General features: G+C 45.3%; 1 protein-coding gene across 1 annotated transcript in view; it reads left to right on the forward strand.

The window, feature by feature from the left end:
- Positions 1–19080, forward strand: part of bsnb (bassoon (presynaptic cytomatrix protein) b) — a 66686-nt gene extending 47606 nt beyond the window's left edge. Inside the window, exons 5-16 of the mRNA XM_056605296.1 lie at positions 5585–6973; positions 7449–7534; positions 7837–8207; positions 8286–8909; positions 10149–10682; positions 10770–11776; positions 13973–14422; positions 14618–16058; positions 16474–16995; positions 17817–17894; positions 17989–18132; positions 18950–19080. Coding sequence (XP_056461271.1) covers positions 5585–6973; positions 7449–7534; positions 7837–8207; positions 8286–8909; positions 10149–10682; positions 10770–11776; positions 13973–14422; positions 14618–16058; positions 16474–16995; positions 17817–17894; positions 17989–18132; positions 18950–19080 — 6777 coding nt within the window. The remainder of the gene's footprint in view (positions 1–5584; positions 6974–7448; positions 7535–7836; positions 8208–8285; positions 8910–10148; positions 10683–10769; positions 11777–13972; positions 14423–14617; positions 16059–16473; positions 16996–17816; positions 17895–17988; positions 18133–18949) is intronic.
- The last annotated feature ends 6902 nt before the right edge of the window (positions 19081–25982 follow it).

Here is a 25982-nt window from a genome sequence, read left to right on the forward strand (position 1 = left end):
GCATTAAGAGCCTTAATGCCATACTGTGTCTTGGCAGTCCGATTCTTAGAAACTAATGAGCAGGAATGTTGATTGCCTGATGAACTTCAGGTGCTGTACAATGTTGTCTTTCTTAAATGAATGGCAATAACAAAATGTCATGTTCAGCTTGTTCATATTGCTCTAATCAGGATTCGAACTCTCAACATAAGCATCACCAGTACACGGCATTATCCCGTTGAGCCACTGACATTCCTGAACTGCATGAATCCTCATTCAGATTGTGAAAATGTTGATTGATAAGCACCAAACATCAAGAAAACTCCAAGCACACATTTCACAAGAGAATTAAGGGCTTTCTTAAAAGGGAAAAGATCTGAAAATTTGCACTGTTAATGGTATCCACCTAATGATAGCCGTATGGTAGTTCCACAATAACAAAATAGTCATATGGGCAAAATGGGTTGAGACTGTGGACGTTTGGCTTTTCAATGAAATTGTGGGAAAAGTAAACATTTTTAGAGCAGAAGACCAGGGTGAAAAAGATGAAACTGGTTTTAGAGATTAATATGATGAAAGAATAAGGCTAGTTCATAATTGTTTTAAATAGCGCCACCTTTGGATACAGTACCACAATTTGGGTTTATGGGTATTGGGGGGTATTGGTATCTACCTAATAAAAGTCATATATTTTTTTATACAATAATAAAATGGTCATATGAGAAAAATGGGCTAGCTGCTCCAACTTTATTGGCCATTATTTCTCAAATGGAACAAATTATTTTCGATGATTTTTGTGAGGCTTGGTCTCAAGATTTTATGTGGCGATTTTGGTGTTTTGTGATTATTTTTGTAGCCTGTGAATCTTTTTATCATGTTTAGCTTTAATATGAAATTGTGGGAAAAGTATACATTTTTATACAGGGTTTTATAAATGTGATGCATCTGATTCTAGAGATATATATTCTGAAAGAATTTTGAGTCCAGGTGAATCTGGTGAGGAGAAATAAGCCTAATTCATATTTTTTTACAATAGCGCCACCTTTGGGTGCAGTACCGAAAAATTGGGTTTATGGGTAGTCGGGGTTATTGATAAACATACCTGAACATTTCAAGAGTTTTCAAATTACGGTATAGGCTGCAGTATGACTTACAGAATTTGAGAGAAAAAAAACACGTTACAGAAACAATGGGGGACCAAGCAGCTTTGCTGGTCCCACCCCTAATTATATATTATAATATCTAGCTGATAAGGTTTATATGCTTTCACTACTCCCATAACCTTAGCTTGTGTTTAAATAAATAATACATTATATATATATATATATATATTTATATGTATGTATATATATAATATAAGAAATAAATATTCAACAAACCTGAACAATTTAAATTTGTTGAAAATTAAAGACACAAACTGGATGGATAACACAAGCCTAAACATACATTATTATATACAGTATCTTGTAACAGTCAATCTTCCACATTTCATGGAGAGCATATAGTTGGAGGGCGGATAATTTAACAGAAGATCGCAAACATTTTTAAATAAATGACACTCAATTTCTATTATTTTAAGGGCTTGCCCTTAACATTATTAATAATCATATCCTCTGTTATGTTTATATGTGTATCAGTGGCGGCTGGCGATCAAACATGTTGGTGGGGCACAGTAATGACAGGGGGTCTTAGGTTCCCCCCCCCCATAATTTTTTTGGAATTTAATAGATTTGATTTCCTGTATTCTGGTGCATTTTGGGGATGGCCACTCCCTATTTACCTATACTTTTCATTCAGATTCATAGCCTACATCCTGACTTGCAGGGCCTGGACAAGCTTACACTGCATTGTTCATGGCCATTCCACCAGCCATTGCTATTCGACCCATTGTTGTTATTCTGATATTGCGACAAATCATGATCACTGTCCTATAGCGTCCATTTTTTGTGAGTCTCAATGTCTACTTCAAATGCAGTTAGAAATATGGGACAGTTGCTTCATTTTATATGCTACAGGCCGAAAGACTAAATTAATATGTAACTTACTTGCTCCTTTTAAGTATAACATTGCTTGGGGAGTCCAATTCCTCCACTGAAAAGGGTTGAAAAGTGCTTACAACTCTGCTAGTTAGCGACCTATCTCCCCTCTATACATGTAGTTGTGGTGCGCGAATGCTGCTGAGGGAGGTAGCCTATTTGATTGATTCGCTGAATTGTCCAGTCAAATTTTGATAACAAAAATGAAAAGCGATACCATTGGCCTGGGGCGCACACTGGTGCGACCCGAGGGCGAACACTGGTGCGCCAATGAAAAGCTGTCTCTGCTTGATAGACAGCAAAAAGTTAGCGAGCTTACATTGACTTCAACGTGGCCGGCGCTCCTGACTTGGAGGAGGGCTTTATTTCGAATGACCAATAACTAGCGTAGCCCAAATCATTGACCTTCAGACGCATTTAAATGGTTGCTGGCAGTGGCAGTGACAATCATGTCACACAATTAATCGAGGATAAACGCTATGTTTTTTTTTTTAATCTATTTCGTAATGATAATAGTTTATTAATAATTGGCAGATATATTCAAGTGAATATTTCACGGAGGGGCAGCGCCCTAGCGCCCCCTATTGACCCACCACCACTGATGTGTATCCTCTTCATATTTATGCTTTTGAAATTTGTACAAAAATAAAGGTAATGATTTTTCACACATATGGGTTAGGGTTAAGGTGCATGAGGTCACTTCGTTATTTCATATGGACCCTTGGGACAATAAGTACCAGAAAAAACAGTCGGTTGAAAACACAACTTCCTCTGCGCACTTTTCAGCCTTCTTAAACTGTGAAAGAAACATTATTTGGTTTTGTGCTGTCCTATTGATCCAACACACATTTATTTTGTAATGTCTATTGGATTTTGAATATTGCCCTAGGTTTATAGAGGTGGTTGCTTCATCCTGCTCAAACTGATGTATAACGGTAAACTAAACTCCATGACCTTTCCAAGTGGAATTGCACTTGGTAGACTGGGTCTCCATCTTAACCAGCGATATGTTTATTTGTATTCTCGCAGCACAACTGTGCCCTTTCAAAGCGCTTACCTTTGACAGATGATATAGTCTTCTTGAGAGGATGAAAGGCTTGTTTCTGACAGGCTTTTAAAATATTAACCTTCTCAGGCGCATTCTACTGTTTCCTTGTCCTTCAATGACCGTTGCATCCCTAGAAACATATTTTTTTGCTTTTAATTTGAATGTTTCTGTCATACTGTTACACTTTACAGATGCTGTAGGTAAAATTCAAGAGCTATTATTTGTGTGTCATTTGTTAGAAATGACAAAGCTATCCATCACCTTTTAGTAAGTTAAATGAGCTGTGGGAATATCTGTTTTGAGTGGACTGTGCCTGCCTCTGTATGAACCATTTGGATCTTCCTGTCATTCACTTATGCATGAAATACAACAATTCTCAATGGCGGGAAAAGGTAGAAAGGCAGGGAGCAGACAGGGAGGGGCGGTTCCTTTGGTTGTTTAGTCTCAAAATCGTTCTCTCTTCTGCTCTTTTCTGCTCTCTCTCTTTACAACTCTAAAATCTAAACTACAGCAGCTTTAAGTTCTGTTTGCTATACAGAATAAGGTGCATGCAATGAGTGAGTTTAGAAAAGCATGAATGAATCCATTTGAACAAAAAAGGCCAATAGTGGAAGCTTTAAGTATAATTAAAATTCCCTCTTCCTAATTGTATGACTTTGTCTTGTTTTTACAGAAGAACGAATGGCTCTGTTTGAACTGTCAGACTCAGCGGGCTCTGTCAGGAAGCTTGGGAGATATTCCTCCTCCTGCTCCACAGCCAACGGGATCACCCCGGACAGCAGTTCCAGCCACTCAACAGTCACCTCATCAGAAAACACCCAATCAACTTCCAGGGCATAGGCCCACAGGTCCTCAACAGCAACAGAAACCACCAGGTGCCCAAGTAAGTGGCCCTATCTCCTCCGTCAAAAAGGCAGGGCCTACCCCCCAACCCTCTTCTCAAACCAAAGGTGTAGCCCAACCTGACCTTCCACCCAAATCTTCTACCCAATCTTCTCCTCAGAGTAAAGTTCCTTCCCAAACCTCATCACCAAGTATGGTAAGCTCTCCTCAATCGAGAACCTCTAACCAATCTAGTGCACAGAATAAAAGCTCTGCCCTGTCTGCTAACCAAGGCAGGGGCCCTAGCCAGGCTAAAGTGCCTAGTCAGGCAAAGGCTCAGATATCTGCTCAAAATAAGGGTCCACATTTGTCTGGAGCCAAGCCTCCAGCCACTGCTGGCAAAGCAGGGCCCAGTTCCACCAAGTCCGGCGCTGCCCCTGCAAAAGCAGGTCCCAATCCACCTAAACCCACAGGTAATGTCCAGAAGAAACAAGGCCCGGAAAAGACCAAAGTCACAGCTAAGTCTCAGAAGGACGAAGTGAAGCCCTCATCCAAGAAAGCTGTGTCAGTAGCGATCAGCTCCACAAAAGATCAGAGGATAACGGAAACCTCTCAGAAGTCAAGACACCATGAAGTGAGCTACCTGCAACTTCTTCGTCTTCACCTGTTACCCTTGAATCATAATGTGTTTTTTTATTATTAATTTACGTAACTTCTCATCCATACATCTCATTAATATATTTTTGTTTCCTTATTTTTATCCAACTTCATTATAATTTTTTTTTCTTATTTCTATCTGTTTTAATGATTACGATTCATGATATATTCACATATTTTCATCATGTTTTTTTCTTTGTGTATTTTATTTGTCGACTCATTTATGTATTTATCTATTCATTAATTAATTGGAATTTCCTCAAAGATTTATTACCACGTGACTACATCATCATCCATTTTCCTGATCCACATTGCATTATGTTCCTTTTTAACCTTTTTTGTGTCTGATTATCCATGATGGAATCATTTGAGACATTTTGAGCATGGCCATGAATTCTCATTATTCTTCATCGGTTTCGAAGAATACGCTGGAGAATGCATCAAAAATGAAAAACAAGCATGTAACCGAAAAACATTTGTCCGTAGATGTCCTTCTGTTTATCTGTCTGTGATATTCACCCTGTATGTCCATTTATTCAGTCATTTGTATGTGCATTATTTGAAAGGAAAATTCAACCCAAACACCAGAAAACATATTACAATTGAAGTCTAAATTATCCACCAGACCAAACATCTATCTACACTTATCAATTATACGTTACTTAATCAATAATCTGATTTGAAAGTAACCAGATTTTGGGTTGATTTTACCTTTTTTAAATTGTATTAAAAGTTGTTGTTTTTTTGTTATGAAATGTTTGGATTAGTATTTGTGGAGTGTGTGTGGTTGATGGCTGGTTAAAGCAACCATCAACCACACACATTCCACAGTAGTGTTATAATATATTGTCCAATATTACTAGAAAATCACAATATTTAGATCTATATTGTATCTTTATGAGCTTGGTGGTTAGGGCTATTCAATCTTACTAGTCTTTGCTAAACAATAGCTTTGTAAGAAACCATATCAGGAATTGTTTTATGGCATAATAATCTGAATAATACTGCTTTCACTGAACCATGTTCTCTTGTTTCCCCATAGGACTCCAACAAGTCGAGCACACAGAGCTTGAGTGACACTGGCTATTCCTCTGATGGGATTTCCAGCTCCCAGGGGGAGATCGTAGGCCAAATCTGGGAGGAGGGAATCAAGCTCAATGAAAAGGGCACCTCGAGGCAACCCGAGATCAACAAGCTAGAGAGTTCCATGAGGCCTCTTCTAGAGGCCAAGACCGCAGACAAGAAGCAGAGACCACATTCACTGTCCGTCGGACATGAGCCGGAATACAACTCTGACGAAGAAGCGGCGCGAGAAGAGTCAGAAGATGAACTGAGCTGTAAATTACGACATGACTATGTGGAAGACAGCAGCGAGAGCGGCCTCTCGCCATTACCTGTCAGGCAGAAGAAGACACATAAAGAAATGACGGATGAAGATATCATGAGAAGGCAGATCATGGAGATGAGTGCTGATGAGGAAGAAGTAGATGAATATGGAAACCAGAAACCCAAAAAGGCCCATAAAAGTGGTGGGGAATCAGGAAAAGAGAGGCGACGGCTCACTCAACAATCAAACAGTTTTGAGGATGACACAAAAGGAGCTGATGGGGAGGACGCCGAGGGCATGCTCTCCTCTCAAGGAGGCCTCAGGCGGTTCAAAACTATCGAGCTGAACAACACAAACAGCTACCCTGAGCAGGACCTACGAGAACCAGAGCTGGAGATGGAGAGCCTGACGGGATCCCCGGAGGAGCGATCCAGGGGAGAGTACTCCTCCACCCTACCTGCTACCACCCCAAGCTACACGTCTGGAACATCACCCACGTCCGTGTCCTCCATGGAGGACGACAGTGACAGTAGCCCTAGTCGCCGGGCAAAACTAGAAGAGGCCAAGCAGCAGAGGAAGGCCCGTCACCGGTCCCATGGGCCGCTCCTGCCGACCATCGAGGACTCTTCAGAGGAGGACGAGCTGAGGGAGGAGGAAGAGCTGCTCAGAGAGCAGGAGGAAATGAGGGATCTGGAGCAGCAGAGGATCCGTAGTACCGCCAGGAAGACAAAGAGGGACAAAGAGGAGCTACGGGCACAAAGACGTAGAGAAAGATCTAAAACTCCCCCCAGCAACCTCTCTCCAATCGAGGATGCATCGCCAACAGAAGAGCTAAGGCAAGCGGCCGAGATGGAGGAGCTCCACCGATCCTCCTGTTCTGAATACTCCCCCTCCGTGGACTCAGAGGCAGAAGGATTCGAGATGATTGGTGGAAAATTGTACAAATCAGGAAGTGAATACAACCTTCCAACGTTTACATCCCTCTACTCTCCTACTGAAAAATCATCTGGGACATCACCCCCTGACAAAACATTGAAAAGTGCAGAAGAGGTCTATGAGGAGATGATGAGGAAAGCACAGATGATGCAGAAGCAAGGCCAACCTGTAAACAGCACCAATCAGCCTGTAAATAAACAGCATTTAGATAATTCAGCTGAATTAACTCCAGGCTCAAGCCCCACCCAGTTAAATTCACCTTTGTCCATCTCATCCACTGGGAATGATCCGAGAATCACAGGAATACAGGGAGCGCAACATTTGTCAAAAGAAACCCAAAACCGAATGATGTCTCAGACTGCCAAAATTGGAGGGGTGGTTGGGAAAGGCCAAGGTCAACAGAGCGCCCAAACTGCTCACCAGGCAGGCAGTAATTCTGCCATTCACAGCGCAGGTCCTCAGGGGCAAACACAGGCCACATCCTCTGAAACTGGAGCATCCCTCTCCTCCAAGGTCTTTTCATATTTCAAAGGTCCAAGTCCGCCAGTTTCTCCCGCAACTTCACCTTCACAGAGTCCTACTAATTCACCATCACTCCGGTCCTCTGGTCGACAGCTCCCCTCTCTGCCCACTGGTTCTACAGCTCCAGCTGCACCCCGTGGAAACCAGTCTCCCCAAAAATCCAGTCCACCCCGTCTTTTACGACAACAGTCCTCCCAAGAAACCCCAGTAATGGTGATAACGTTGGGCTCTGAAACAACAAATGCTCCCAAGCCCATTACTGTAAATTCGTCAACATCGCCCTTGTCATCACCAACAGATGTTAGCGGTAAGCCTATGTATCGCTCTCAGCCGCCCTCGACTACTTCTCCCACTTCCCCACAACAATCCCCAAGACATTCTTCCCAAAATGTTAATATTAGTGCAGTGAACAATGCATCCAGCTATAGCCGGGGATCAATGTCAATGGAAAATATATCTCATAATACAGGCTCATCAATGGTTGGAGGACAAGGCCAAGTGCATCCAAGAGGAAGCGTAGTCGACCTGAGTGCCCCGATGAGACCTGCACCAATTATAATGACGGACCAAGGGATGGATCTGACGTCCCTGGCCTCTGACAGCAGACGATACTCCATAGGAGCAGAGCAGCCATCCATCCGACACACAGCAGTGCAATCACTTGTCATGAATCTGAATTCCCAAGAACAACCACATGTAGCGGTTTCAACTCCGACCACTGTGAGCGTCACAATGGCAGGCTCTATGTTTATGACCCAGCCGAAGCAGCAGGTGGTGTATGGGGATCCTCTGCTGAACCGTGTGGATCTGGGGCAGGGTGTTGGATCAGCCATGTGTTTAGCACAGATGAAGCTCACCGATCCGTCTATTCCAAAAATCGATGCCTGCCTGGAGGACCTTGGCATCCAGCAGCATCAGCTGCAGCTACAGCAGCAGAAGCTTCTGCATCAGCAGCAACTTCTGGAGCAGCAACTCCAGCAGCATCAGCAACAATCCTCATTTGCACGTTACAATTTAGCGAATCAGGTTCAACCAATGCTGCTGAAGAAAGATATTGTAGTTAGCCAGACGAGTAGTGCCCAGCCTGTGGTGAGTGTAAGTGCCATTCCTAGAGTAGCCCCTCTACCGCCTCAGCCTGCAACTGGGGCCCCTGCTTCTAACCAGTCCCATGATATGTATAGTGGTGTTGCATTAGAGTTGAAAAATAAGCCCACTGTAATGAACTTGTCTACCGGAAAGCCCCATGTTATGATGGTTCAGCTGGATGAGAGTAACGCATCACAAGGAGGCACAATATCTCAGCTGGTAAAGAAAGAAGAGCCGGCACCTCCTCCACAGGTCCTCGACCTGACAGGACAGTTCAAACCAGAGAGCCAGGCGGCTTGCTGTGATGTGGTTTACAAAATGCCTTTTGCTAGTAGCTGCACGGGTTCTCTCACTCAGAGACAGACGGCAGCGACGTCAGATGAAAACTCTGCCTCTGATCCATCTCAAGTTGCCCGCCCTCCTCCTGCCCCGCACTATAACACCAGCCAGCAGCAACAACAGCAAGCCCCAGCTGTGCAGGGTTTAGCAGAGGAACGTAAACTCTATCAACCACAACCCCCGGGAGGCTCACAGCCATCCATGTCTGACAACATGCTGCCATCTATGACAGATGTTGGCCCTCAACAGTATCAGAGGAATCACCAGGGGGCAGTTGATCTGAGCACCGTGAATCAGTCTTATGACGGTTACCAAGGCATGGGTGCCCAGTATGGATCCTACACAGATTTGCGCCAAGCAGACGTGGGTGGCTCTCCATTACCTCTGCGTCGTTATGGCTCCATGTCAAATATCAATTCAGATTATGGCTATGGACCAGGGGTAACCGATGCAAATCTAGCACAATACAGTGCAACTACTGCTCGAGAAATCAGTCGCATGTGTGCAGCTCTCAACTCAATGGACCAATATGGAAGTCGCTTTGCAAATCCTGAACTAATGCAGTATGGAGGCAGAGGTGGGCCTGTGGGTAGACTCAATCTGAGTCAAAGCTTAGCATCAATCAGAGCCAACCTTCTCTATGGTCCGGATGGAAGACCAACTGCACATGGCCAATCATTAACCAACCTTATTAATGCAAGGCAAGCAAGTATTCGGGCTTTGTACCCTGCAGCTATGAGAGGAACAGACGGAATGACATATTCAACCATAAACACACCGATAGCTTCTACCTTACCAATAACCACCCAGCCTTCCTCTGTCCTGCGTCCCATGCCAAGAGGTGCATACAGACCTTACCCTACAGGTGTGACTCCAGTTCCACTAGCTAGTCTGACCAGGCTGCCTCAAGTGACTCCTAGAATGCCTCTGTCTACACAGGGACCCTACTGTTATCCTACTTCAAATCAGTATCCTACTTCAATCCCTGGGCCAGGTCTCCCTACTTCCAATACCACTTCTGACCAGGAAACCCCAGTCTACTTAGGGAAGCCCCCAACCATCGGCTCAACATTACCCCCAACCCAAACTGTTGCTCATTTAGGGGCAAAACATTTGTCTGCACCAGGTATTCAGACTAACATGATAGCATTTCAGCAAATAAACCAGCAAGTTCAAATCCCAATCCAGAATGTTACGTCACTCTCTCAAGCTCAATTACCTAATGAGCAAAACCAAATGCCGGAACAATTACAAAGTCTTCAGATGCCGCCTCAAACACAAGCATTATCCCTGACTCAAACCCAATCACCAAGTCATATTGTAACACACCCCCAACCTCAGGCATTAGTGCAACCCCAAGCCCAAATCCTAGTGACTGCACCAGTTACTGCTTCAGAAGCAACCTGCTCAATACTTTCTCCACCGATGGACGCACGCAAAGACAAGGAAGAGGAGCGATTAAGTCAACAACAAGAGCACATGTTGCAGTTAGAGCGGGAGCATGTGGAGCTGGAGAAGGTGCGGCAACTGCGCCTACATGAGGAGCTTGAAAGAGACCGAATGGAGCTCCAGCGACACAGAGAGAAAGAACAAATGCTGGTCCAGCGGGAGATCCAGGAACTACAGACAATCAAACACCAAGTCCTTCAGCAACAGCAAGCTGAGCGAGAGACCCAGCTCATCATGCAAAGGGAGCAGCTCGCCCAACAGAGAATGCAGCTTGACCAGATTCAGACTTTGCAGCAGCAGCTGCAGCAGCAGTTGGAGGACCAGAAGAGGCAGAAGACGGCAGCTGTTGAGGCCGCAGCAGCATCAGCAGCAGCAGAGGCAGCTGCCGGCGCTGCAGCTGCAGCGGCTGCAGCAACCTCTGCACAGGGGGCCATGCAAGGGGTGGTGGTTGGAGGAGGACCACCTCAAGGGTTCATTATTTGTGACCAGAGTGGTCGAGTGATCCAGCAGGATGGCCAGAGTGTTCAGTTCTGGCAGGATGGACAGGTTGTACAAGCAGTAATGGCAGGCAGGCCTATTCATAGTTCTTCCTCAGAGGTATCACTGAGAAACACTGAGGACCCTGCTAGCTCCAAGGTCATGAAGAAACAGAATTCAATGCCAAGACTGAGAGACGGCTCTGAAGAGGAGAAGAGGATTGCAGACAGCTGTGTGCAAACCGATGATGAAGACGGAGAGGACAGATTCTTGAACAGGCGCAGAAGAACTCGGCGGATTGCAGACTGCAGTGTGCAGACTGATGAAGAGGACCAGGGAGAATGGGACCAGCAGCCAGTGAGGCGCAGAAGGTCCCGCGTATCGAAGCACTCTGACGCAAACGTTGAGAAATCAGAAGCCAAAGTGTCTTCCTCGAGCATCGCTATCCAAACCACCTTCGATTCCTCCTGCCAGACAGAGCCAGAACAGCTGGGAAGGGTCTCTCCTGCGATTCACATCACTATGGCAGAGACCTCAAAGGTTGACCTGTTGCATTACATCGCCTCCCCTGAAAGGACCCAGAAAGGAGAGAGTCTTGCCTGTCAAACGGAACCAGAGGCCCAGTCCCAGGGTGTCGTCGCCCCTCAGCTTAGCGTGCCGACCACCATCAGTCCCTACTCCACCAGCCTCCACATGGTGGGCGCCAACCCGTCTGAGCCAGCCTCTCCACGCCTCCAGGGGGTGGCCAAGTTTGAGAGGAGGAAACCGGATCCTCTGGAGATTGGCTATCAGCAGCAGCACGAGTCTCGCCAGCCTCCCAAGTCTCCCCAGGTGTTGTACTCCCCCGTGTCCCCGCTCTCCCCACATCGTATGTTGGAGACCACGTTCGCCTCGCAGGAGAAGCTCAACAAGGCCCACGTCACGCCCCAGCAGAAGGCCTTCACCGCCGAGTCGCCGCAGCGGCACCAGAGCCTGCCCCGACCCATCAAGAGTGTGCAGCGCTCCATGTCCGACCCCAAGCCGCTCAGCCCCACTTCTGAGGACCCCGGGAAGAACCGCTTCTCCCCGTACCACCAGCAGGCGCTCTCCAACAGCCAGGTAGGCAATCAGAAGCCCTTCTTGGAAGGGTTTCAAATACCTGGCTTGTTGTTCTTCCAATGTAACTTTGTTTCTATAAATATATAAAATGTACACATTTGATACACTCAATTACACCTACCAAAGTTATCAGAAAATCTTTTATACTTTAACAATGAAACATTGAAGTAGTGTTACAAATTATTCATATGTGAATAGTCCAATAATAGATTTGATGATTTAGGCCAAAGTTATTTATCGTCAGTTATTTATTTTTAATTATAACATAATGAACATTATGCCAATAAGCATTTTTTAAATGATAGGCTCGGTGTGATAGGCGCGGTAACCCTAACAGTATATATTAAAATATTGCCAATGTGTTAATAACCAACAAAAATTATCTTTGTTAAAAACAAGTTTGACATGAATCACTAAATAATATAAACATCATCTACTTAACCTGATAATCTTTTAGATTGCCATTAACTCTGTTCATGCTTGTGTTATCCCAGGCTCAAATAAAAAAGTGCAAGTGAACCCCCTGTTTCAGCTCAAATTCAAACCCATGATTATGAACCGAGCCAGCTTTGTGATACCTATTGATGGGGCTGGCACACATAGTAGACAGCGTTGAGTATGAACGCGAAAATGGCCGACCTTGTAAATGCATCATACTGGCGTTATGTGTTGTTTGAATTGGTAATCATCAAATCAACCAGATTATATTTTTTATATATTATAAATATAAACGTTATCTGTGAGTTACCCAAATATGACCTTGCAGTATCCAACAAAGCATTGGAAAACCTACAAATAATAACTCAAATATTCCAATAATATAAGCTTATTTCATAGTGTGGACTAGAGGCTGAAGTGTTGCAGAGCACTACTGTGTGAACAGAAGATGCAACACACAGGGCTTGGCATCACAGGAAGTGACAGAATGTTCTCCGGAGAGCAGCTGGTCATGCCAGAACGGCTTTGCCCATTATTTAATTCATATTTTTCTCCTCTCTTTTCATTTTATTCTGTCCGTCGCTCCTTTCTGCTCTCCTCTTTCTATGTTTCCCTGTCTGGATCTCCCCCTGCTTCCTCTGTCATTCTCTTTCTTCCTTTCTTCCCTTTAGTCTCTGTTAGCCACTCTCAGGGTGAGGTGCTCTCTTCTAAATCTGGCACAGCCCTAAGAGCTGCCACAGGGACACACAATGTGGAAGCATCCTGCCTTTGCCCTGCTGTCTTCCTGCTAGTTAGCAGCTGGTCAACATATATTCATATTCCTCTGCAGTCGCTGCAAAATCCGTCCGAGGAACTAACACGCACATATCAGATGAGGATTACAGCAGTTTTTAAGAGCTTTTATTTTTGGGTTCTTGGTCTGTGATTTATATCTGTGTGTGGGAAATACATTTCCCTTTCTGGATAATTCGTTACCTCACTAAATGTCATCATGGGTCTACACAAAACCGCTAATTTGTAAGTAAGAAATGTAATTCTCTTTTGGTAATTATATAAATGCTTTGATACATTGTCTGATCATCGCATGCCAGGGAGGGCATTTTGGATTATGACAACGTTGGATTACTTATTATATATTTTTGAAATAGCTGGGAAGAATGACCCTTTTACAATTTATGTTTAATAATGCTCTCAACAGATTTATTTTTTTGTATCATAATTTTACTCTATTGTCACCATAACTGTTGACATAATGAGGAGCAGACATTGACATTCATACTATATATTTATAATCCATAAAAAGTGTTAAAAATGTGAAAACAAATCACACTATACTAATGATTGTACAATGTTTGCATTTTGAGGAACTGAGACAATGATGATAATCATGAACAAAACTGATTCCCTGAGCAGTAGGTTCAATAATTAAATAACAATTCAATTCAATTAAATCACTATAATCCTCTAATATCCAGACCTTCTCGGACTACATAACAGCAAATATTTCTTAATTTAATATCAAATAAAATAAATTCATTTTAATATAAGGAGGCAACGTTTTCTCAATGCCAAAGTCTTTATTAGACTTTATTGTACAGATGATCCCCTCTCAGGGCCCTTAGTCCTCCCATCTATGAGTTAGGAGAGGCGTGCTTAGACCCAGTGAGTCCACAGTACAATAATGAGTGGGATTTGCATAAGTGCATTCTGTTTATAGCTCAGTGTTTGCTCACGATGTTCCTCTTCGTCTCCGAACAGATGGCCTCCCTGCAGCAGCAGCAGCAGAACTCTCTGATGAGAAAGGTAAAGAGGACCCTCCCCAGCCCCCCGCCAGAGGAGATCCCCCTCCCGATCGTCACTCCAGCTCAAATGTACAGCTCCCCCGGGATGCCCCAGAGGGTTCTGCCCAGACCGGCCCAGGGTGTCACCAAGGCGGGCCTGCTCAGTGAGCTGAAGATGGTGGAGCAGGAGTCGTCCAAGCTCCGGAAGCAGCAGGCCGAGCTGGAGGAGGAGGAGAAGGAGATTGACGCCAAGCTGCGCTACTTAGAGCTAGGCATCACTCAGCGGAAGGAGACCATGGTGAAAGACAGAGAGAGGCGAGACCTTGCCTACCTGCGCTGTATGGGCGATGCCCGGGACTACATGTCAGACAGCGAGCTGAATAACCTCAGGATTGCAGCTGCCACTGGAAACTTTGATACTAATGGTGTATTATCAAGGCCAAGCACTGCACCACTGAGCCACTTTGCTAATGACCTCAATGCAACTCAACAGTATCCCTCGACCTCTACCTATATGTCCTACCCGTACCCTCAAACCCAACCCTCGGCACAGCCGCCAGGCTCTGCATATCAACAGATAGGTTTTCAACCTCCTCAATACCCCTCATCTTCTGCCCCACAGCCAGGAACCTTTCAGCCCCACCCGCCACCAGGCCCCGCATACCAGACTCCAGGGTCCTACTCCGCGCACATGTATGCTCAGTCCAGCTATCAGCCAGATCTTGGCATGCCCCAGCATGGCCACCAGGGCTTCCAGCCTCCTTGCCAGCCTATGCCAGGCCAGAGTCTACCCTACCCCAGCCATAGCTCCTATCAGCCCGTCCTCCCTTTCCAGTCCCAGGCAGATATCCTTACAGTCCACCAAAGACCCAGGCAGACCTCTCTGGCTGACCTTGAGCAGAAATTGCCCACCAACTACGAGGTCATTAGCAACCCGGCAGTGTCAGTGGCTACCTCAGCTCCAGACACTGGCTTCAGCGCAGTCTACAGTAACACCTATGGTCAGTACCACCCCCCTGAGCCTGGCCTTACTCAACCAGTGGAGAGCCCCACCTCTGCATATGCCCACGACGGGCTGTACACCACTAACCTAGAGCAGAATATACCAAGGAACTATGTCATGATTGATGACATCAGTGAATTGACAAAAGAGAATGCGGGCCAAGCCACCGATGCTCACGGCCATCCTGCAGGAGGGCGCTATGGAGGTGAGAACGGGTCTTCAAGAGGTTACGGAAGGCCTGAGGACGAGTCTGTGGATGCTTACGGCCGACCAGCAGGCACCGCGGGCTACCAGGTCGTGGACGGCCACGCCGGGTCCACCGTGAGCGGCGGCTCCTCGTACTATTATGATGATTACAAACACCCCAACACACGCGGCAGCTCTGGCACCCAGAAAGCCTCCTCAAAGAACCTGGCCCCGGCCGTGGTCTCTTCTAAACGTAGCAAGCACAGAAAACAGGGAATGGAGCAGAAGGTTTCAAAGTTTTCGCCGATCGAGGAGGCGCGGGACGTCGAGTCGGACCTGGCGTCCTACACCATGACCACTTCGACGGGGGGCAGCTGCACCGTTGTGTCGAGATCCAAAAAACCAGACGACGGCTATGGCCCGAAAAAGAACACGTACGATCAGCAGAAGTATTACGGCACCAGCCGAGAAGGCCTTGAGGAAGAGGACCGCATGTATGGCTCTGGAAGGTCCAGATCCACCGGCTACGGCATGGACAAGATCTCCTCCCGGGACAGCACAGGTTACAGGAGTAAGTCCTACGAGAGGGATGCTATGGAGAGGTCCCAGAGAACGGGCCGCGGAGGCAGACCTCCCATGCGTAGCCAAAACTCAGAGGAGGAGAGCCCGCTCAGCCCTGTGGGGAAGCCCGTGGGCATCGGTAGAGGCTCTGGTGCTCCTGATGCCAACGATGTTAGAAACCAGTATGGCTCCAGCCATTCCCTGCCAGACGTGCAGGACCACCACATGAAGGACCAGCCCAGGAGTCATGTCTACAAACCGGATGACCCCTACCTCGTAGATGACATGCATTGTGCCGTTTCGGACAGCGAAGGTAACTGGTGTTGAGCGATCACCGCCTGGGGCTTGCGTTTGCGTTCTCAAATGCCTGCTGAGAAGACACTGCATGAGCATGTGCAAAAAATTGTATGTATTACTGTTTTTATTTTGTTCTTATTTTTTTTTTTTTTTATCACAACTTGAATAGTTTCCTAATCCCCATTGCCAACTTTGCCTCATTTTATATCTGTATTTTTAGATATCTTCATTCTTCCTTTTTTGTTTTTTGTTTTGTTTTTTACTGTTGGGTTATTCTTTTCGGTTATCTCTTTTTTGTGGAATCTGCATGTTGTCTTTGTTGCATGCGGGGGGGTTCTTCTCAGTTATCGTGCATGACTTCGATCCGCATGCTACTCCCTGATCTCCATGTCATAATAATTGACAATTCCTCATTCTGATTCTCGAAAAAGCATATCATTTGGGCCAAGAAGAGACTGACTGGTTTGAGAAGCCGAGGGAGGCCCGCTCAGACCGGTCGAGGCACCATGGAGGTGGTGGCCACTCGTCCACAGGTAGGCGTGGTAACGTAAAGCACACCTACCACGATTACGATGAGCCACCTGAGGAGGACTGGGCCCAGGACGAGTACAACCAGCAACGCCACGGATCATCCACGTCCTCCCGGGAACACCGTCACCACGGCAGCAGCAGCACCGGCAGGCACAGCTCTTCCCGCCATGCCTCAGAAGATCCCAGAGCCTCCCGCTCATCTCGGACACACTCCAAAGACCCGGCTGCCCGCACCGAGGGCAGAACCTCTTCCTCTGCCCAGCGAAGGGGCGGTCCCGAAGCGCGCTCAACCCAAGGCAGCCATCGGGACTCAGGAGAATTCTCTCGGGACCCGACTGCTGGCCATAACCATGGCTCGGGAGGTAGAGGCCAGAGGCCCCCCGGAGAAAGGGCTAATTCCAGGAGGCCAGATCCATCTGCAGGTCACAAGCAGACACAACCTCAACAGCAGCAGCAGCCTCAACCGCAGCAGCAGCAAGCTCAACAGCAGCAGCAGCCTCAACAGCCGCAGCAGCAGCCCGGACATCAGCAGCAGCAGCCTCAACAGCCGCAGCAGCAGCCTGGACATCAGCAGCAGCCTCAACAGCTGCAGCAGCAGCCTGGACATCAGCAGCAGCAGCAGCCACCTCAACAGCAGCAGCAGCAGCAGCAGCAGCAGCCGCAACATCAGCAGCAGCCGCAACATCAGCAGCAGCCGCAACATCAGCAGCCGCCTCAGCAGCAGCAGCAGCGTCCAGGAGGCCCGGCCCAAACTGGGAGACAGTCCAGCAATGAGACACCAGATGGTCAACAACAAGGTCAACAACAGCGTCATCAGCCCCAGCAGCAGGCCATGCAGCAGGGCCTGCCTCCTCACCCCACTACTGGTGGACCACAGCCTACTCCAGCCTCTGCTGGGGCAGGGCAGCAGCAGCAGCAGCAGCAGCAGCAGCAGCAGCAGCAGCAGCAGCAGCAGCAGCAGCTGCAGCAGCCCAGACCTGGCCAGACCCCTCCACTGGGACGCCAGCCGGCGGCAGGGCCTGCGGCAGGACCACCAGCACCGACAGCTGTCAGTACTGCATACTTTACATTATAAATATTTTCAGAATGTTAACCTCCATAAACCTTTATTTGTGAAGTACTTTTAATACATATGTATGCTCAACTCTTTGAGTGTATAATATCACTGACATAATAGAAAAAGATTGCAGGTCCCCAATATGCTTTCCCTTTTAACAGGTAAAAATGGACCATGCCCCTGCAGCCGCTGCAGCAATGAGGGCCTCCCCGCCCGCCGCCGCCACACCCCCTAAAACAGCCACGCCTCCACTGACAGGCATCGGTAACGCCTCCCACCCTGTCCCCCCCCAGCCAATAACAAAGAGGGGTCCCTCTGTGAATGCTCTCCTGACGGGGTGTGTGTCCGTCCCTGACAGGCTCCAAGGCTCCGGTGGGGATCGGGAGTAAGGCCGGAGGCATCGGCGGCGCCGCGCCCCCCCAGGCCGCCGCCGACGGGGAGAACGTCCTCACCAAGATGCTGCCTGGAGCGGCCGCAGAGCAGGCCGGGAAGCTGGGAGATGGTGAGCTCCTCCGTCCACATAATGCATACACACAGGATACACACCGCATGGCTAACCCTAACCCCAACAGACCGCTCATAAACCTGCACCTGAATAAATAGACATTTCTGTTGTGACTTTTCACTGGGGAAACGCGTAATGGGGTACAGTAAAATGATGATGATGATGATGATGGTGATGATGTTGATGATGTGATTTGTGTATGGAATGTTTTTGTATTGCCAGTGGTTTGGTTCAATATATGTTCTCTTTTCTGTCTTAGCTTTGTCTGGCCTCGGTAAAAAGTTCACTTCGTTTTGGTGAACAACATGACAAAGGGTAAGAACATTTTATAATATTAATAATAAAACACATAAAAAAACAATCTGTTCTTACTGTAATCGACATTTAAGAATGTGTCTTTTCTTTTTAGAGTGACTGAAGAGAAATTGGGAGCTCTGTACTTGTAAAACCTATGAAACTGCAGGAATTAACACATTTCACCATCTAGAAGATATGAAACAAGGATAAGCGAGGCGGCCGGTGGGAGCGCATCAGTGAGTTTCTATATGCCCCTTCTTGACTCCATCCTCAAGTAAATACATTCATTAAAGAAATTAAAAAAATATATGTTCTTTAGGAATATGCCGCAGCACATATGGGTCCAGTTTCCCTTCAACTTTTCTGGAGGAAAATCTGGAAAAGGAATTGATTGATTGATTAAGTTATTAATATCATAATATCAAGTGTTGAAAGTGTTAATTGAAGGCTCTTGGTTGTTTGTGTAGAGTCCAGTTCTAAATCAAACTGACTCTTTGTTTCCTTGGTGACCAAACAGAAGTGGAATCAAAGTTCGTCAGTAACGGACTCCCCAGACACCTGAACCGACCCGCTGACGCTCAGTGGTTTAATGGAGGCATGATGAAGCCCTGGGGTCACTTGACCTCAGAGACCAGCGGCCCCCGTTGACCCTCAGTGAGTACGGGTCATGTGATCAGTAATATGTGGGAGTGTGTGCATGAGTGTGTGTGTGTGTGTGAGTTTTATTCTAATGGGCTGTGATCGGCTGGATTTTGAACCATTGATAGACGCAGGACATTTGTCAATGCTGCATAATAAAACAAGGTCAACAAATAAGGAAATAAGTCACTGCCTAAAGCCACAGCGAGATCATAGTGTAAAATTACACATAATGACAGTTAATACCACTATAACGCAAGGGGGTTATATTGTTAGTGCTATTGGTATTCTACCACGGTTGAAAACAAAATAAAATATAGAATCAATTGTAATCATATTGTGGGGATATTTTCCATGGAGAGATTTAACTACTGGTTTCACAGATTTCACACGTACTTTTGAGTTAGGAACTGCGTGTTATGGGTCTAATCAATAAGTCATATATATAATTGATATCATACTGATCAGGCATGTGGTCATTGTAGCACGGTGGGCTGTTATGCCAGATGTGCTGTTATGCTACGTGTGCTGTTATGCTACGTGTGCTGTTATGCTACGTGTGCTGTTATGCCAGGTGTGCTGTTATGCCAGGTGTGTGATGTTATGCCAGGTGCGCTGTTATGCCAGGTGTGTGATGTTATGCCAGGTGTGCTGTTATGCCAGGTGCACTGTTATGCCAGGTGCGCTGTTATGCTACGTGTGCTGTTATGCTACGTGTGCTGTTATGCCAGGTGTGCTGTTATGCCAGGTGTGCTGTTATGCCAGGTGTGCTGTTATGCCAGGTGTGCTGTTATGCTACGTGTGCTGTTATGCTACGTGTGCTGTTATGCTACGTGTTCTGTTATGCTACGTGCGCTGTTATGCCAGGTGTGCTGTTATGCCAGGTGTGCTGTTATGCCAGGTGTGCTGTTATGCTACGTGTGCTGTTATGCTACGTGTGCTGTTATGCTACGTGTTCTGTTATGCTACGTGCGCTGTTATGCCAGGTGTGCTGTTATGCCAGGTGTGCTGTTATGCTACGTGTTCTGTTATGCTACGTGCGTTGTTATGCCAGGTGTGCTGTTATGCCAGGTGTGCTGTTATGCTATGTATGGTGTGGTGCTCATGTGATTCCTAATAACGAGTGGACCTGTCCGGTTGCTGGTTTGAACTCCTTGTGAACTGTCAGGGGTTCAATCAGTCTCCCCGATCCCATACATGTCCCGCTGGACCACCACAATCAGGAAGAGGCTAATTGTGGCTCTAATGTCAGCCACATGCATGCCCTTAGTATAATTTTCCCTTTCCTCCACGTCACACAAACGTGCTTTCAGTCCCCTCCCATCTGTCCTCCCCACACACACTCACACACCGCCACCATGAGTAACAGTGAGGTAGCGCTGATTACTGGAATGAACTAATAATTAATCCCTCTCAATGGGGCGCCATTAAAGAAGAAAATGGATCTGAGGATCCGGGGAAGCGTGCATTGTGCATAGAGTCACATCCCACACACTGTCCAGTTACACAAGAAGACGCACACACACACACAAACACACACGCACACACAGTACCTGGGTTTCAGAGGGGTTGATGACCTCTGAGTCAAACACACCCTCTCTCTCTCTCTCTCTCTCTCTCTCTCTCTCTCTCTCTCTCTCTCTCTCTCTCTCTCTCTCTCTCTCTCTCTCTCTCTGTGGTCTCCATTAGAGTGTGGAGTTAAACCCTGCTCTGAGCTGCAGGCAGACCTGCTCAGATTTACAGATTACCAGCAGCCCTAGCCTCTCTGTGATTGGTGGAGCAAGGGAAGCCCAGCGTTGGATCATGTTGTCATCGTTTGGGTGGGGGGGGGGGCAGTGAACAGAGAGTGACGTGAGGGGATCATGGTGTTTGACCCGGGATTTAAACTACTGGAAGAAAGATGCTTGGCTGCAAAATAGTACTGGGTATGGGAGTATTATTATAGCACTTAATTGCCTTTCCATCCTGTTCTGGTGAAAGCAGAACTAATGGTTGCTTAATTTCCCCTCTGCAGGATTAACTGAGAGCTGCTGCTGTCTGGGGAGTTCACGTCTGGCTGGGACACTTGATTCTCCGTTGATGAATTCAAATCCTTTTCTTCTCATAACTTCCAACGTAAAGATGTCAACTAGTGAATTTCATAGGTTTTCCTTGTACCAAAGAGGCGTACCACAGCCAACAATGACACCACCGAGTCTAAGAGACAAGACACACCACAGAAACAACAAACTCACCCTACTATGATCCTTGAATGCTTGTTTTTCTAAGATCTCTCTCTCTACATTCCAGTATTGGGAATTTGACCCTTTCTTTGAATGTTTTCTTATTTTGTTCCTCTTTTTTTTATGTATTTTTGTTCTGGTGTTCTGTTGTGTAAATTTGGAAATGAAGATTGCACGCACAAAGGTTGAAAATACAAAAAAAAGAAAAGAAAAAAAAAGTCAATCAAATTGAAAATCAAAAGCCCATATCAAAACGTTGTTTTCTTGGGGAGAGTTGAGGGGAGGGGAGACCTGCCAGTGTGCCCACAGAGTGTGAGCTGACACCACGCAGGGCCGGGGCTATCGGTAACCACTGCAAAGCCATTGTTATTATCTGTCCACTGGGGCTTTCATTTTGTTACTAACTGTCCACTGGGGACTTACATTTTGTATCGATTTGTTCTCATCTTTTAGTTTCTTCAAATGTTTTTTGCCTGATACTCAAGGAATGGAACAGCCTTATTCATTGCATATTTTTGAATTGTATACCTCATGTGTTTTTAAAACACCCATCCATACGTTCGATTTCTTTTTTTGCACAACTGTAAACTAATATATGTTAATTTAAATCAGAGTACATATTATGTAAATGACTTGCATTTTCATACAATATTTTTTTGTGACTTGTTCTGTGTTTCTCTTTGGTATATGTTTATATTTTCAATTGTCCATGTACTTTATGGTCGAGTTACCTAGCATTTCAATATTTTGCTCGTTGATTTAAAAAGCAATAGCATGCAAATGGTGTATAGCACAATGGTTTCAATGTCATTTAAATTATCGGTAAAGCGTGAAACATCTCCGTTGATGAATGTCCATGAATAACTCTTTTGTCAGAGCGTTTACAGTACCACATCAACACATTTTATGCTCATGCACATAGCATCGAGGCAGGTATAAACACAAAAACACACACACACACACATTGTGCATCCCAGTTACAGTTGTGTGACAGGATTTTGTTAGCTCTCCATTCAGCAGACCCTGAGGGGCGTGATTGTATGTATTTATTTGAACTTTATTCATAAGGTTAGCCTCATCGAGACGAGGTAATAAGGTTACTAACCCACCAACGAGATCATCCCACTAACGAGCTGGGCCCACTGCCTCCCTTCACACACACCCACACAGACACACACACACACAACTAGACCCACACACATAAACTCATGTACACAGAAAAAAACACACTTGTCTCACACACTTGTCACGTAACCCCCCCCCCCCCCCCCCAAACACACACACACACACACACACACACACACACACACACACACACACACACACACACACACACACACACACACACACGGTTTAAAGCAATTGTCAATTAAAATGTTCTATGCAATGATTCATTTTAAACTTGGAAAGTTAGTTAATCTACCACCATTTACTATCCTTGTAATTCAGAAGAAAACAACGAAATTATGAAAAGAAAAGGCTATGAAAGTGTTTTTACCAAGCAACTTGTGTGTATGGATTGAAATATTGAATATGAACTAGATTTTTATTCTTTTTTCGTTTTTGTTTATTTCTTTCGTGGCATGTTTAGACCCCCCCTCTCTCCCTGTCCGGGGATTTGTTGCCAAAGGGTTAATTGTGTAGACTTGTCCCGTTCTCAATGTCAACCATCATGTCGCTAGTAAGCATGGGGTTTTTTGCTTGGCTTTGTCCGGCTGTTTGTAAGCCCTCATCCAGTCTCAGTGTGTTACGGCTGAGCAGGGTTCCTCTGTGTTTGGCTTCCAGTTCCTGTCTGTGCCGCTATGAACATGTGACGCAGATGGTCAGCACTTCTCATCAATACGTGTCAATGTACATATTGGGTGTCGGTGTATAATCTGTTGGGGAGAAAGGAATGGTGTCATTGTGTTGATCAGAGCATTCGACGGCCAAGCCATCGGGGAAGGTGCATGATTCGATTATTATTATCTTTCAGAGTTGAACAAGAACGAACACAAAACAAGGCATGTCTTCACTTTGGTTTGACGACCACCCCTTGAATTTCACAGGCCAACACAGCGAATGTTGATTAGTCAAATATTTACATCTTAACAAAACATTTTCAATAACAAAAAAGAAAAAAAACACCAACTCGCCAGTCATTCACCAAATCAGGGCATGTCACAATGTACCTTTGTATCGCAGGAAGTACGGTAAGATCAACTTCCTGTGGGAGATCTGAGGAGGAGAATGGACCATATTGACCACAATGGATAGAGAGACGTTGTGGTTTGTAGTAGATGCATGAGCCAGCCCTAACCCTATCCACAGGTGGTTAGAAAGACACAATCTTACTGTAAATACACGTTGAATCTAATGTACATATTTTAAGTTCTGAATACGGATATCATGTGCATCCCCATGCCGTATTTGCTGCCAACCTTTGTGTATTAAAAAATATATATTTATTATCACTATTATATGAATGATGAAGATGATATGGTGATAATGATGAAGATAATGATGACATTTATTATGATTATTATGAATAAATAAGAAAAGTGTATGTGGCTGACTTGTATTGACAGTGGACAAAAGTGGAAAAAACTTGTATTCAGAAGCATATCCAGTCTGTGTATAGTTTCTATGCATATTGTGTCAATTAAAAACGAGATGTACAAACCCCTCAAAGTGCAGTGTGGACGAGCACCTTCCTCAGACCATTGGGGGGTCTGGTTCAACACGGCCGATATGACCTATAAGGTGGTGAGAGTCAGAGGGGGCAAAGAAAAAATGAATAATGTCCGGAGAATTTCATTCACTGTTGTAAGTGCAATGGGCGAAGCATCAGTCGTCAGTTGTGAAACCTTGTGTTCTATTCATTGTATTCCTGTAAACAGATTAAGAGTAAATATTGGTGCATCATGTCAAGTAATGTGATCAATGAAAAAATATTGACCTTGAAATTTCCAATCAGAAAATAAAGAAAAAATGGATAAGTGTGGTAGTTATCAATGTCTACTGTGCAGCTTTGTGTGTGTGTGTGTGTGTGTGTGTGTGTGTGTGTGTGTGTGTGTGTGTGTGTGTGTGTGTGTGTGTGTGTGTGTGTGTGTGTGTGTGTGTGTGTGTGTGTGTGTGTGTGTGTGTGTGTGTGTTGCAATTTATCAACGTTAGGTACAAAGAAATCTGTGCATAAACCCTTCGCAGTTTGTGGACAAATGTTTTTTTGGACAAAATGTGTTCTCTGCTTGAAACGGAGACGCACTTGGTTGACCATTATGATACAACAGGAACACAATGGTGAGAGGTTCAAACATTGGCATGCAGAACTGCACTCACTGTCAGCGCTCAGCTTGTGGACCCCCAGCTGCTTCTGGGACGATCCCCGGCCCGACCCTTCCACTACAGGTCCTGATCATCCTATAACCTCTCATTCTCTCCTTTATCACATTTATTGATTCATTGATTGCCCCGATCGCCCCATCCTCCATTATTTTCTATCCACTGATCCTGATGTCTTTGGTCACCATGGATACCAGCCTCCGGCCTCGTCCCAGCTGGGACGTCAGGCAGCCTGTAGGTAGGACTGTTTCCGTACAGTCCTCTATAAATAGCAGAGCAGACCAAAGCATTTCTCAACCCCAACAGTCCACTCGCCAGGATCCACAGGAAATACTTTTAGGGCAAGGATTGCAAGGTAGTGACATCACCGAACATCAGGTTCCCCAACAAAGCTCCCAGTTTGGAAGCCCTTCAGAAGGAATGGCCCCACTAAAACAGTGTGGTTGTAAGCGGAGCCCTACTGCCCATCCACAGCACAATGCAACATCTGAAATTATTATTTATTTATTCTATTTAACATTGATCATGTTTATCTTATTCAATATAACTTATGTTGACATATTTTATTCAACTTGAATCAATCACATCATTGCATCCTATTTTATCTGTCGTATTTCTCATAAAAAAAATAGCACCAGTCAGTTGCCTTTCATGAAACTTTCCCCATTTTTTTTAATTTCCCCTAGGGATCAATAAAGTATTAATGTAGCTATCAATGATAGAGGGGGACTTAGATGAGATTCAAACGGATTGGACAAATGGGAGCTCTACAGAAATCAGGGGCTGAGCTATAGGCTTTTCTTTTCCGGAAAGGTAATCATAATGCCCAAACGAACCCCACTTTAACAATAGGTTTAGACAGATCAGTGAATACCTAATAACGTCCCACATGGGACAAAACAAAAGTACGATGTCCTAACTGTGTGTTCACCCCAAACGCGAAGGTATGGAAGCATATATGTAGCAAAATTCAAATGGCAATGCAATTTGCCATTACATTATGCAATTGACAATTCATTATGCAATTTTATAATGTAATTTGTAAATACGTTATTCAAAGTGTATTTTAATATGCAAAGTGACAATGCAATCCTCAATTAAATTTGCAAAAGTTATAACAATAAAAATAGAATAACATTGTCAAATTCTTTGAGTTCCTTTATTCAAATTGAAAAGCTATAGCGTCCCCGTGATTGAAATCCACTTCGCCACGCTCCGTGTGTTGCGATATTCAAATGACATTTCAATCCGCAAAACGAACGCTTTGCAAAAGTATTGGCAAAATGTTTCCCAAAACGTAATCCAAAACGTTTTCCAAAAAGTCAATATGCAAAGTGTCAAACGTATAAGCCAATCAGCGCCTGGGTG

Source organism: Gadus chalcogrammus, chromosome 13 (assembly GCF_026213295.1).
Source record: "Gadus chalcogrammus isolate NIFS_2021 chromosome 13, NIFS_Gcha_1.0, whole genome shotgun sequence".
In the NCBI taxonomy this organism is placed as follows: Eukaryota; Metazoa; Chordata; class Actinopteri; order Gadiformes; family Gadidae; genus Gadus; species Gadus chalcogrammus.